Raw genomic sequence first — 13,256 nt, forward strand, 5'->3', positions numbered from 1 at the left:
TAATTCAAGCCAAAACCAAATTTCTCCCAAAAAAACCTAACTCAGATCCAAAGCTTTTCGTAATAATCCACCTCGTATTCAAAATTAAAATAATTAGTAAGTTAAACTTTTCCAAAATATCAAATTCAATTATTTAAGTTGCCAATAAAAATTAATACAAAAGAAATATTTAAATTTTAATCTCATTTATATATTCATTTGTGTATAAGCTTTTACAAAATTTTTAATTTTTTTTTTAAAAAAAATACAAATTCTATTTAAATCCACCGACTTCAAATTTATACACGAAGATAAATAAATTTTAGATATATTCATCGTATATGATAATCACAAACACAAAAATACAGCCATCGACCCACCTATATCCACACAACCTTTACGTGCAAAAGCTTTAGTATGGAGAAAAAAAAGTTATATTTTCCTCTTATTTACAGAAAATGTAATCGCATTGTAATTATATATAAAACCCTTAACAAGGGATGCAACAGCATATCTAGATGACAAACTTCGTAAGCATCTCAAATTTACAACCACCATACAAATGGAACCTCACAGCCGCATCAATCATCGCCACATTATTCACCATGCACACCAATTACCTCACCAGCAAAACTTTTTTTTCTGCTTCACGACCAGGGAGAACACACACCCAATCATCAGTCTCATGAAAAGATATATATATATATATATATATTTTATTTTTTTTTCAGTTGCAGATGGAAAGCAAAACTTTGAAAGTACCTGAAACTTAGCCTGTTCTTGTCTATCTATGTACGCAAGTAATTCTTCCTGCCTCATTAAAGCGTCATACAAAGCCTGTTCATAAGGAAGAAAAATGACAAACATGAGTCGACAAACAACTAAAATATGCATGCAACATACAAACGAAAAGGCATAATGCTAGAAATACACGATTGTATATTATTAATTATACATACAAATGACAAAAGACAGGCAAGCTAGTTTCGCCAAAGAACATAAAGACAACAGTAGAATTGGCCATATGTTAGCTTTTAATTAATAATTATTAACAAGTTAATAGATAGACTGATTAGCAAAAAAAGGCTGCTTTTAAATGCTTCAAGAGAGTTCTACCCCTGGAATCAATAACAAATCGAGCCATTGGGAATCTGAAGTACACAGCCAGCAATAATGGGCCTTTCTCTCAAGTAGTCATCTGAACATGGACATAAGTTCCTCCAGCAGACGGTGGATATAACAGGAATCAGTGCCCCATCCCACCCCCACCACAACGACGACGGTGACGATGACCCCAAAAAAAAAAAAAAAAAAAAAAATGAAAGAAAGAAAAGAAACCCACCACTCTAGTCAATTTCACATTCAAAGATCAATTGCCTTGGAACTTAAGAGAATTTGGAGTTATATTTAGGGAAGGTACCCCCTAAATTTTACTAACAAAGCACAGCTAAACTACGTGTCATAAAATACAGAATTAAAAAGATGCAGATTTGTAAGTTGTGAACTGTTAGACCTCATAGATTCAAATTAGGGTAAAACAGTGTGAATATTTTAGCACTAAGAACACCCTTTAAAAGAAAAAAAGAAACAAGGAAAAAGACAAGAAACATATTGGTGCCACAACTGTCATCACAGACTAGAGTATCAAATAATAAGATACAATCACCTTTTTTGTAGCAATTAGCTCTGCTTCTAATGCATCCACACGACAAACAGCAGCATTTAGCAGCTCCTCTTTCTCATAGGGCATTTCAAATGGCTTTGCCTGTAGCATATCTACCTTCTCTTCAAGCTCACCAAGCTTTTTGAAAGCACATGAAAGGAGATCTGCTCTTGTTAACTTTGGAGCTGGTGATGGAGGACGGAAATCCTCCACTGGAACTGATTCAATAGCCAGGTTAGGACTGTCATAGCTAGTTTCAGACACAGTGTAAGGGGGCTTCTTGGCCACCCACAATGTGGCTGATCGGATGAAAGTAACAAGAGCAAGAAAGATTGACAAAACCACAGAGCAGATATAAGCACATATTCCTTCTGGAGCTTTTACTACAATTGGCAGAGAAGTTGGTCCTGCAATTGATTACAGTAAATTAGATGGATTCTTAAATAAAAAATGAAGCCAAAAATAAAAATCAACTATTTTCCATGAGGGAGATCTATATGACACAGAGAGAAAAGCCTGATGTCATTATAAAATTGCATTATGGTATTTTAACCAATGTTTTTAGAAAAGATAAGAGTACCTAGCTATCAGTGATATTTGTTAAGTAGAATAAGCAAACAAACTGGCAAAGTAAATTAGAAACACTCAGAAAATATGAAAAGATCAAAGTATTCCCAAAATGCAGGCACCCTTCAGTGCAGGTAGGCTTCAAAAATAATAGTAAGTTATAAATTAGCATGGAGGTTGCAACATATGCTATGTTGACTATGCCATATTCAACAGATAAACACCGGGTTATAGTGTTCTATAAAAAAATCTAACCTCCAGAAACAGAAGGATTCTGACGTGACACTTGTTTCTCCCAAGCTGAATCGACAGCCTTGTCTACCATAGGAACATGTTCGTCATACTCAGACAAGCCACCAGCACTGCTTGCCTTACCAACCCCCCTTGTCTAAACAAACATCAAATGCTATTTACTGTTAGTTCAATAATTTCATGACATTATATACAAACTTACAGATAGTTCATTCCTTATTGCCAGATGGATAATTAGCATGTTTTAACGTAGGTGATTTAAAAAGATGCTTATAATTTAAGGCTTCCATGCAAAAGATGAGCAAAAGGTAAAACATTTTGTTAGACTGATGTAGAATTTAAAGGCAGTTTCCTATAAAGCAAATGAGGTTAACCTCCAACAGTAACAAATTATAGAGACAGCATAGAGAAAGAGAGAGAGAGAGTATATTTAAATACATCAAAAAAGCTTCACAAAAACAATTTAAATACATCAAAAAAACTTCACAAAACAAACTGGTCTTAATATGTTAATATATTTTTCTGCTCAACAATATATATATATATATATATATTTTTATTTTTTTATTTTTGTGGGTGTGGGGTGGTGAATATCAACTGAACAGAGTTATCAATTGCAAATACTTACCTCCTCACAAACAGGAGTCAACCTAGGTCGTAAATAGCTCAAACTTGACTTGGGAGAAGCCATTTCTTCCACTTCCGATCCTGACTCAGCAGTAGAAGTATCACTACTCCTCACCTGAATCAACAACATAAAAGCTAGCTTTAGAGAACAGTGTGGCTTGAACTGAGATTAATATATGCAATGCTCAGTTCCCATGGAAAGATGGAAAGAAGCTCTTGCAGACCATACCATAGGAAAACGAGGCTTATCACAAGCAATAACTCTGCCCTCACTGGTTGAAACTGTTACAATTTGTCTGGAACATTGTGCTTCACCGCTAAGTATCATCTGCATCCAATCAATCATTAAAGAACCATAAAACCACAATTTCAACAGAAATAGGGAACCAAAGAAAGGAATCTAGAAACATCAAGGGTCAGACCCAAACCTTCAATATGTTTGGATCTTTCCATGGCCCCTTATCAGACCTCATACAACCTCCTTGATCGGAACAGGTACAGTTACCACCCAAAAATTCTGGCAACTCGCTATGAAAAAGTTCCAAATTTATTAAAAAAGAAGAAAAAAGCGGAATCAAATGTAAAATAACCAGCATATCAGAAAACAAAACCCAACTAATTACCTCGCATCGATTATTTCAAGCAATTTGCTCTGGTACTTATTACCAAGAACCTGAGAGAAACTCCCATGTTAGTTGATCTTAAAATTTAGTTAACCATGAGAATTGACACTTATATGTACATTAAAACTTCAAATTTTGGAACATACATGAATCTTTGTGGTTGTTCTTGGATCAAGAAATGATTTAACTGTGTTCCAGAGAAGTTTAAAACCAGGACCAGCATTTATTATAAACATCCGACAAAGTGTCTGCAGAAAGTTCAGACATTAGGAAACAATCATAAGAAGATTTTACATAAAACCTACAAAGAGATATCAGAAACTGAATACATTGACAATATTCAAAATCATCAAAGCGCATTGGATATCAAATCTACATACCTCGGGATAGTTGTCATTATCAATCTTTTGTAATCGCATGATGAGATCCCGTGCATGTTTCGTTAGATTTTTAAATCCCTGGAGATAATTGGAACACCAATGGAAAATTGTTCTAATATACTAAAATGGTGGCAGAAAATATTTTTTAATTAATAGATACAACAGGACAACATACCACGCCTTGAACATCTAAGATCGTTGTACTTGAATCTATGTGTCTCTTTGCAGCAATAGAGCATGCTGGAAACTTGATTGCAAAACACCTTTCAAACTCCCTTACATGGTATCTCACATACCGTTCCAAAGTGGTCACATTCATAAGCTTGTTGGCATCAACTTTTCCCAATCTTTCAATGTAAACAGGACGTCCTTCCTTGTCCACACCATGATAACCCTGAGGATAGTAGTTTAGAACTTCATCCAATTCGTTGAACTCAAAATCCTGGAAAATAAAAACAACAATCATCAGTGGTTCAACACATAGTTTCTTCCTTTGTTTTCCCTAATAGGAGTCTTCACAAAATGTTATTTAATAGTTAACAAAACTAGCCACTGAAAGATAATTAGTTAACAAATAAATTGAAAGGCAAGATCATGCCTCAAATGCCAGCAAATAATCAGATGAAATTACCTCCAAAATAGTGTCAGTACCATACTCCTTCCGCCACTGAATCATGTTGGCCCACATGTGCTTAGCTTTCTCAATATCAAACTTTCTTGCTGTCAAGAATCTGCAACAAAATTATAACTCTTGAGATTCAGAGAATGAAAAGCCAGATAGGAGTAACGCAACAAGCTAAAACACCATATCTCATCTTCCATGTGGAATGACAAATACCTCAACAACATATGATAGTCGTCATATCTTGGAGGTAGCAACTCCTCCAAGATAAGTGCCTGTCGAAATGCATCTACAACCTGCAGCTCCTCAACATCGCGAATATCCTCAATAGAAACAGAATTAAGGGTTCCACTTTTCCTCCTATTCTTTTTCTTAAGAGAACGTCTGAATTTACTTGATGCATGCATTGCTTTCTTTTTCAGGTTCCCAATTCTTGTGCGCTTGTCATCCTCTGAGTTTTCAAAATCTGATTTCCTTTCTTTCCTTTCATCATGGCCAGAGAACCCCTCAAAGCCTAAAAATCAACACCAAAATAAGCAAATCACGTACACTAATCAACATAAGCAACCTAAATTCTTATGAGGGACTTCCATATACCTTCCAAAGGCGGATATTTATTTATTTCAACCTTAAATGGCCAGAATTAACAAATATGCACATCTAAATTTACTGTGTGAGTTGCAAACAATAATCTTTTAGGGCATCTTTGAATCTACTGCTTCAAAGAAAATTACAAGTAATTTGAATAAAATATAAAATTTCTCTATAATATTTTTCCAGTCCAAACCAAAGATCCAAAAAAAGGCCCACTTCTGCCAATCTTTAAACATCATTACTGGTGTACTCCAACTGTGTCGGCTAAAGTAGTTGAGGCGGCCGGATGAGAAAATTGGGGAATCGCATTCGGATACCCACCGAAATCAAATTAACAACAAAAATTTCTCAATTCGGGAGAAACAACCTCCAAATTCAGTACTCTTGAAACTCCCACACACACACACACACACACACAGACACACACATACACACACAATTGAAAACCCTAGAGATCGACTAGACAACATGGAGAAGTGCAAAGTATCTGAACGATGAAATTAAACCGAAGTAAAATTAGAAAACAAGAAGGATAAAATTTAAAGGTTCGGTGGAAGCAACTCACAAGGCCTAGCGAATCGATCAAGTGGACCAGACATGATTAGAGTCCTCAAAGTTCAAGATCAAAGACGATGGAAAAGCATTTCGTCAAAGGCAGCAACCAAGTTGTGTTTGCTGTAGAAAAATAAAAATAAAAAAGAAAGATTTCAGATCAAAACTGAATTAGGGACCATTGAAACAGAAAACAAGGAATTGGGGAAAAAAAAAAAGAAAAAAAAAAGGAATATAAACCAGTCGCAAAGTGCCGTGCTTCAGACCTCCAATGGTTACAGACCGCGCGTTTCAGCTGAGATAGAGAAAGGAGTCTTTGTGAAGGAGTGAATTTAAGGAGACTTCAAATTTTGTTTTTGGTATCAATTAGTTGATCAATTAAGTAGTAATTAATTTTTATTTTATTTTATTTTATAAATTTTCCGACAATTAAAAGGAAAACGAAAACGAAAACGAAAGCGAAAGCGTAAGGGATTGTAACGGGAAGAAACGGTGAATGAAAGAAGACTAGAAGCGGCAGGATTCACAGCCAATTTGATTGGGTCGTACTTCGGTTATTAGATGCCACGTGTCAAGAATATAGCACTTCTAGCTTGGCGGGAAATCGCCGCCGGTTGTTGGCTCCGTTTCACTGCCTTTTTTCCGTTCAAAAATTTAAAAAAATATAATAATATTATTATTAAAAAAAAAATTATATATTTTCTTCAGAAAATTACCTTCTTTTTTTTTATTTTTTGTGTTGGGTGAAACAGAAAATTGCTTGTTCGGTACCCAGTTTGTTTTCTGTTGTTTCAGTACAAATTTAATAATAATTTCTTCTTCTTTTTTTCTTTTTTGAGAAAAAGGTAAAATAACAAGCCTAGAGAATATGTGTGTAATTATCTTTAAAACGATAAAATATGTTTTGCTGATAAGGTGATGCCAAAAGACAATGATTCTTTGGTGTAAAATTCAAGGAAGTTTGATTCCAACAATAATGCAAATCATTTTTTTTGAGTGGTTTGGCTGAGAATTATGCTTGTTGTAGTAATTTTTTTTTTTTTTTCTTTGGCGAATATTATGCTTATGGTATCATTACAAAAGCTTGTCTTTGTAATTATAAAAAGTCATAATGGACTCTCAGGTATTCCAAATTTAAAGAGTCTTGGTTGCTTGAGAAACCAGCATTTTGAGTGCCGTAACGGATCTCTCGTTTGATTCTCAATGTCTGGATTGTTCTCAAACTACCAAATCCCAATAAAAAATGAAATTGGCGAATTTACCTAAGACTATATTTTTTTCAACACCCATACAGTATTGCGTGTCACACATCATAGGCAAGAAAATGGCAAAGCAGAAAAGTTGTAAACGACCAATCTCGTTTGTTTTGAATTCCAATATGGCCCCCTCCCTCTTCGTGCATTCAAAATAGGCCTAATTATGGCTCCCTCCCACTTCGTGCATTCAAAATATGCCTAAATACCGCGATTTGATATTCTATCTTGTCCATCTCCAACTTCCAATTTCCTTCCCCCTTTTTTTTTTTTTTTTTTTAAACCAAAGGAAAACGCTTACAATTTTTTGTTCGCTAGGTGGGATTTATAGGGCATTGCGCTGTTAAGACACATATATATATATATATATATATATACATATTTTATTTTGCTAAAGGGGAAACGACTGTAGCTTAACCCTGGTTTAACTTACCAGTCACATTGTCCCTGAACGAACACCAGTGGCAAAACAACTAATTTATTTAAAATGTCTAGATTTCAATTGATGATTTAATATTAAGTCCCCTAATTAGGCAAATAGCAACTTCTAAGCTTGCCATGCTATTGAGTATTTAACGATGTGAGCCTAACGGCCGAGAAATATATATTTAGAAAGTTACTTGTCAAATTATGGTAGTAAAGCGCAGGAAAAGCACCGTGTAATGGGGTGGTAAAGGCACCACGAATGCATAGATATTTAGCGAAGCATTCCATAAGCTACAGAACAAGCAGGGAAAATGACTGTGGCTTGAAAATTACAAGGCAGTAAAGCGTATCTATACATACATATATTCACAAACTTCCTAAATAGATATATATATATATATATATATATATATATAGAGTGGCAGAAGAGGATAGAGGCATGACGGATTACTGAAAGCCCGCCTCACCAACTTCCAACAATGGTGTCTATTTACAATATAAATCTCGGGAGTGCCTGAAACAAAAGTCAAGAACCCGCTCACTTCAAGTACAAAAGCAGAAGAGAGAGAGAGATGCATTTAACAAAGCCTAATACCTCTCAGGTCAAGTTTCTTCTGGCCCTAAGTTGAGTCAGTTTGTCCCTCCACTGAGCTGTACAAGGCAACATATGCATTAGAATTGATCAAGTGCTAATTAATTCGATATCATGAAAATCAACTTTATTGCATAGGAAACATGAGGATCCTCTTCTGCTATAACTTATAAAAAGGGTAAACAAAAAAGCAAAAACAAAAGTAGGGGTCCTATTATTTCCTTTAGTTCAGTAAACTAAAGTTTTGCTATGGAAAAAGGACCAACAAACCACCGATGACAATATCATTACCAGCATACAATTATATTTTGAATTCTAAAATAACATCCCTATGTTTTATGTCACAACCCCTAGAATGCTATAGACTAACTAGTATGTCCAAAAAATCACGCATAATGCACTTTTAGGGACAAAAAAAATTATAATAATAAAAAATAAAGGTAGTGTAATCTGAAAGCCACACCCTGATCATACTGATGACAAGTTAGCAGTCAGAACCATGTTGTAATGTCATGGACTAAGACTTCGTATCTAACTAATAACATTCAATACCAACCACATTTTATTCATAATTGAAAAAAGGAAAAAAAAAACAAAAAACCATAAAATAAATAAATAAAAGCTCAAACTAGAAATATGCACTTAAAAGAAAAATAAATGGGCGACTAGAAAAAAGTTGAAATTTACCAGCATCTCTATAGCGTTCCTCAACAGCTGCAATCAGCATGTTGCGCACAAGATCAAACTCCTTTGCTTCAACACAAGGCTTACCACTTGGCCTGAAATTATCTCTTTGAATTAAAAGCCTCTCCTTTTCCACAGTACTCAATTTACAAATAGTCTCAATCTTCCTCAAATTCATAACAGACACTAATAATTGATTATTTCCTTCTTCTGTTAAGCTTACCAACAGCTATATGCATCAATCCAACCTAACATTTCATCATTAATCTCTTCAGGCATGAAATATTAGATCAGAGGCGACAGTCGTATTATCTGTTCCGTGATAAGTCACATCTTTTTGGTGGGTACCTTTGACATGTCACATTACCTCCCAATTTTGCTTTTCCAGTTCCATCACGAAATACATTTTTTCACATAAAAAACTTAGCAATCAAAGAAAACTTAGATATCAAATGACTTCCCAAAACACATAACTTTCATATATTTGACATGGATACATAAATCTAGTAGACAAGAAAGGAAATAGTATCAGGTTATTCAATACTTACCGATCCAGTTCAGTAAATAAAAAGCCATCTGAAGCAAGGGTCTGTGTCGTAAGCTTCCCAGATTCAATGACTCTCATTCCATCACTGTATGCCAGGTACTTGTTTACTTGTATTGGAACCTGCATATGATATCATTGGAAAAGACACTATCCAGTTAACAAGGGACCAGTACTAACATTTAGGCCTTCTACTTTCATGTTTGTAGATTAGCACAAGCCTAAAAGTAAAAGTCGAATCTACACTACAGTTGGTTACTTCAGCAGTTCGCATAGAACCCTGTTATAGTCTTTACATCGAAAATATACTTTCAATTTTCAGCACTTCAAGAGATAGAGAAACTGTTTGCATACAAAGTAAAACAATTAAGTATCCCGTACACATTATCATGTCTTGCAAGGGAATTACTACTGCAAAGTATAAAACCATGGAGAATACTGGAGAGTACAGATTTGTGTACTCAGATATAAATGTGAAGGAATCTATCCATCATTAACTCTATGTGGTTTAAACAAAGGAACACTCAAACTTCAGCTTCCCACTGTACAATACAGTTTCATTAAGAATAATAAATGGACAAATTACCCATGTAAAACTATGCCAATTTTAGTAGGAAACTATTGCTTAGCATTTCAATATATTTAGCACTTTGATGCATAGGTGGTAGAAAGAAAACCTACAGGTTCAAATCTTATGGATTTTAAAATGGACGGCAACCATAATGTCAACTTTCCAGTGCTAAACATTGTAAAGATAGACATGTTCAAAAGAAAGGCAAGCTTTTATTTCCAAAATTAAAATTCGTATGTGGAAAACATAATATATATAAATACAGACACATCTTTCTTTCAATCTCCTAAGACAACGTACTATTTATCAATTAAATCAAAGATAGTACAATTCTTTCGCTACGTAATTTGAGGCCAGAACCAAGGTATTTGAATAAAAAAAGACTATAATTTTATTGTTTCATATGAAGGCTTCATGTGTTATTCAGTTCAAGTTCATCAATGACAAAAGCTCTGATGAAACTAACACAGCAACTTGTATCCAACCCCATGGGGTATCTTTTCAAGGGGACAAAAAAAAGAAAAAAGAACCAGCACTTTATAGCTACAGCCTAAAAGATTAAAATATATAATATATGATCCTACAAACAATTTAACATTCCATATGTGATAGGTTTTTCTAATGCAGCATTTCTGTCTGGTTGTTGTAAATGGGTGATTGTCAGGACCATCATATGGTCTAAAGACCGGTCGGTGAAGTAGCCACAATTTCAATCAAGATAGCAAAGAACTGTGTAATGCCATTCAGTAACATTAATGAGACGAACTAAATATGGTTCAATAAAAAACCCTGACCATCAATGCAAATATCTACTTACAAGTGAATGTAGCTTGAAGAACCAGTTTGCATAGTTGTTGATTTCTTGAGGTAAAATTTAAATGTGTAGAAGCAATTCCAAAACTCTGAAAACAGTGTAGGGGGGAAAAAAAACATAGATAAAATTATTCCGCTACCTTGCATCTTACTGCAATATTGATTGCATCTGAAGGTCGGAGGTCAAAGCTGACAGACTCTGTCTCATCACCCACCTGCATTTACATACATCTATGTTTGTAATGCCAATTACCCAAATCCTCCCCACCACCTAAAGTAAAAAGGAAAAAGAAGAACAAAACAAAAAGAAGATGAAAGAATTTAAATCGCAGCATGAGTTTGTAATATATGCCTTGGTGAGGTACAACTGAGCAAAATATGCCTCATGCACTCTCTTTGTAACTCTAACAAGTTTAACCTGCAGGGATAGAATTCGACATCATACCACTATCATTAAGAACATTTGTCAGTAGCATTATCGAATTGTAAGACAAATATAAATATGCAAAAACATACTTCATAACCCATCTTGTCGATCATCTCCTTCACCACTTGATAAAGGGTAGGCCTAGCCTGAAAACAGACATACAAGTTATTACTTCATCAATTATCAAAACCAATATGTTGTAGAAATCTATCTTGTACAGGTCAATTAACCTAAGAGAGAAAAGACCTTGAATCATTCAAGAAGAGAGATAGTTTAGAAATTATAAAAAATTAAAATTAAAAAAAGCACCATACAATTTGAACATTGCGCACTGCTGCCATAAGCAACACACTTGGCATCTCCACTGTAAAATCAGACAAATATTAGCTTTTATTTGACATAAAAGTAATAGACCACACACAACGTGAATAGCTAGAGTTACACTCTTCTTCATACTAGAAAACCATTAGTTGCAAAATGACATACAAACAATTATTGGGAGAAGAAGACCGGTCCCATCTTCCATTTTCAACACAATTGCAGGATGCGGAGCGTAATCTGGCAGGTGCCCACCCTGAGGATTGTTATGTACGCATCTTAAGTGTCTACCGTCCCTCATTTTAATCATGAAACCATCTATTCCACTCTTCACTTCAACTACACAAAACCATCATAAACATATATCCCTCAATATAACAGTATGAGATAGCCATTACAAATGCTGTAACTATTCACAGGCGGCTCAAATTGTTGAAACAGAACATAGTTTGACTAACAAATGGCTGACATATAAACCAACGAAAGAGAGTTCAACAACTACAAGATAACAAAAGGGAAGATGGCTACTGGATTAAGCATACCAGCTTCGAGTACGCTGGAGTTCACGTAATCTTCATCATTTTCATTGAAATTTTCAGCCATGCTTCCATTCCCATTAGAGGATGAACTGAAAGTGCATTGAATTGTCTTGCATTTTCGCACATTTAATTGGCGGGAAGGAAAACCTGCCTTTGTGATTTTGCCGCCGATTCCTTTGAATCCCCACAACTCATTTCTAAGAAGCCTAGCCCTTTCGAAGGTACCCAACGTTGGCACAGTGTAAAGTCCGGCTCGTTTAGCCTGAACAGTGGGACTAATAACTGGTCCTTGCAGAGACCCCATCACCATCTCCTACAAAATATTCCCAAAAAATAAAACAAATTAGAAGATCTTAAACCCGTTAGATTACTGAAATAATATTCAAAAGTTGATAACTAATATTGTCAATTCGGCAAATTTATGTTCCTTAATTTGGAAATATAGCAAAGTTTCGCTTAGAACATTTAATTAAAGTGACTACAGGTTTATGGAAAATATTTATCATACATATATTGTAAAATTATGCTTGATTACTGAGAAAACGCAGGAATAAGCACTACTTTAAGTGCCAATTTAATTTTCTTTAAAAATTATTAATATCCAGTAAAAAAATCTCCACTCGACCACACTAAAATTTCTGTGTCTGGCTCATTAAAATTCCTGTATCTTAGCATATATTAGACAATCGATCATGAAGAAACACGAATTAAATCAAAAAAAAAAAAAAATTCACAATCTCAAGGCCTTCAAAAAATCTCTACCTTAAAATAGAGATCAAGAATCAAAAAGCTTTTTTAATCACCGATCAAAACCAGAAGAACAGGAAAAAAAATTCCTCGTTTCTCTGGATGCTTCCGCTCACGTATTCGGTCCGATAATTCAATAATTCAGGATTACAAATCTGAGAAAGTAAAATCCTGATGAAACCGAAGGACGATCTATATATAGAAATTTTTTATGTACAATTGGCAAAGATCTGAATAGAAGGAACCATGTGGGTCATCAAAAAAAAAAAAAATTAGCGAAAAACAGTGATGGAATAAAAAAAAAAAAAAAGTTATAGTGGGAAGCGCAAGTAAGTTGAAACTTGTTTGGGATACTTGAGAAAAGAAAAAGACCGACAAGAAAGGATCGGATAAAAGGAATGAGAGACGGGCAAAGAAGATAAGAAAGATTGAGAGATTCCTTCCTCCTTTCTACACAGATATTACGAATACTTGCAACTGCAG

General features: G+C 34.7%; 2 protein-coding genes across 5 annotated transcripts; both read right to left on the reverse strand.

The window, feature by feature from the left end:
• Positions 1-291: 291 nt before the first annotated feature.
• LOC107403691 (phosphatidylinositol/phosphatidylcholine transfer protein SFH8-like) lies at positions 292-6,288 on the reverse strand. 3 transcript variants are annotated; one of them, XM_016010599.4, is made up of 15 exons: positions 6,126-6,288; positions 5,873-5,982; positions 4,930-5,227; positions 4,723-4,822; positions 4,267-4,533; positions 4,092-4,169; positions 3,858-3,959; positions 3,712-3,761; positions 3,517-3,616; positions 3,318-3,416; positions 3,090-3,203; positions 2,465-2,597; positions 1,646-2,049; positions 742-816; positions 292-624 (listed from the first exon to the last, which is right to left on the reverse strand). In XM_016010599.4, the coding sequence occupies exons 2-15, from the start codon at positions 5,904-5,906 to the stop codon at positions 601-603; spliced, it is 1,878 nt and encodes a 625-aa protein (XP_015866085.1). In that variant the 5' UTR covers positions 5,907-5,982; positions 6,126-6,288; the 3' UTR covers positions 292-600. The 3 variants fall into 3 exon arrangements, with proteins under 3 accessions (XP_015866085.1, XP_015866084.1, XP_015866086.1); XM_016010598.4 differs by having other exon boundaries at positions 6,100-6,288; XM_016010600.4 differs by having other exon boundaries at positions 292-621; positions 6,100-6,286.
• A 1,484-nt stretch (positions 6,289-7,772) lies between these two features.
• Positions 7,773-13,256, reverse strand: LOC107420501 (bifunctional nuclease 2). 2 transcript variants are annotated; one of them, XM_016029487.4, is made up of 11 exons: positions 12,789-13,255; positions 12,030-12,339; positions 11,656-11,826; positions 11,484-11,533; positions 11,259-11,315; positions 11,095-11,160; positions 10,883-10,957; positions 9,363-9,481; positions 8,818-8,909; positions 8,134-8,189; positions 7,773-8,052 (listed from the first exon to the last, which is right to left on the reverse strand). In XM_016029487.4, exons 2-10 carry the CDS (start codon positions 12,334-12,336, stop codon positions 8,137-8,139), a joined length of 990 nt encoding a protein of 329 aa, XP_015884973.1. In that variant the 5' UTR covers positions 12,337-12,339; positions 12,789-13,255; the 3' UTR covers positions 7,773-8,052; positions 8,134-8,136. The 2 variants fall into 2 exon arrangements, 1 of the variants encoding a protein (XP_015884973.1); XR_009638852.1 differs by lacking the exons at positions 7,773-8,052; positions 8,134-8,189 and adding an exon at positions 9,038-9,236 and having other exon boundaries at positions 8,812-8,909; positions 12,789-13,256.

The sequence above is a fragment of the Ziziphus jujuba genome, chromosome 5 (genome assembly GCF_031755915.1).
Source record: "Ziziphus jujuba cultivar Dongzao chromosome 5, ASM3175591v1".
NCBI lineage: Eukaryota > Viridiplantae > Streptophyta > Magnoliopsida > Rosales > Rhamnaceae > Ziziphus > Ziziphus jujuba.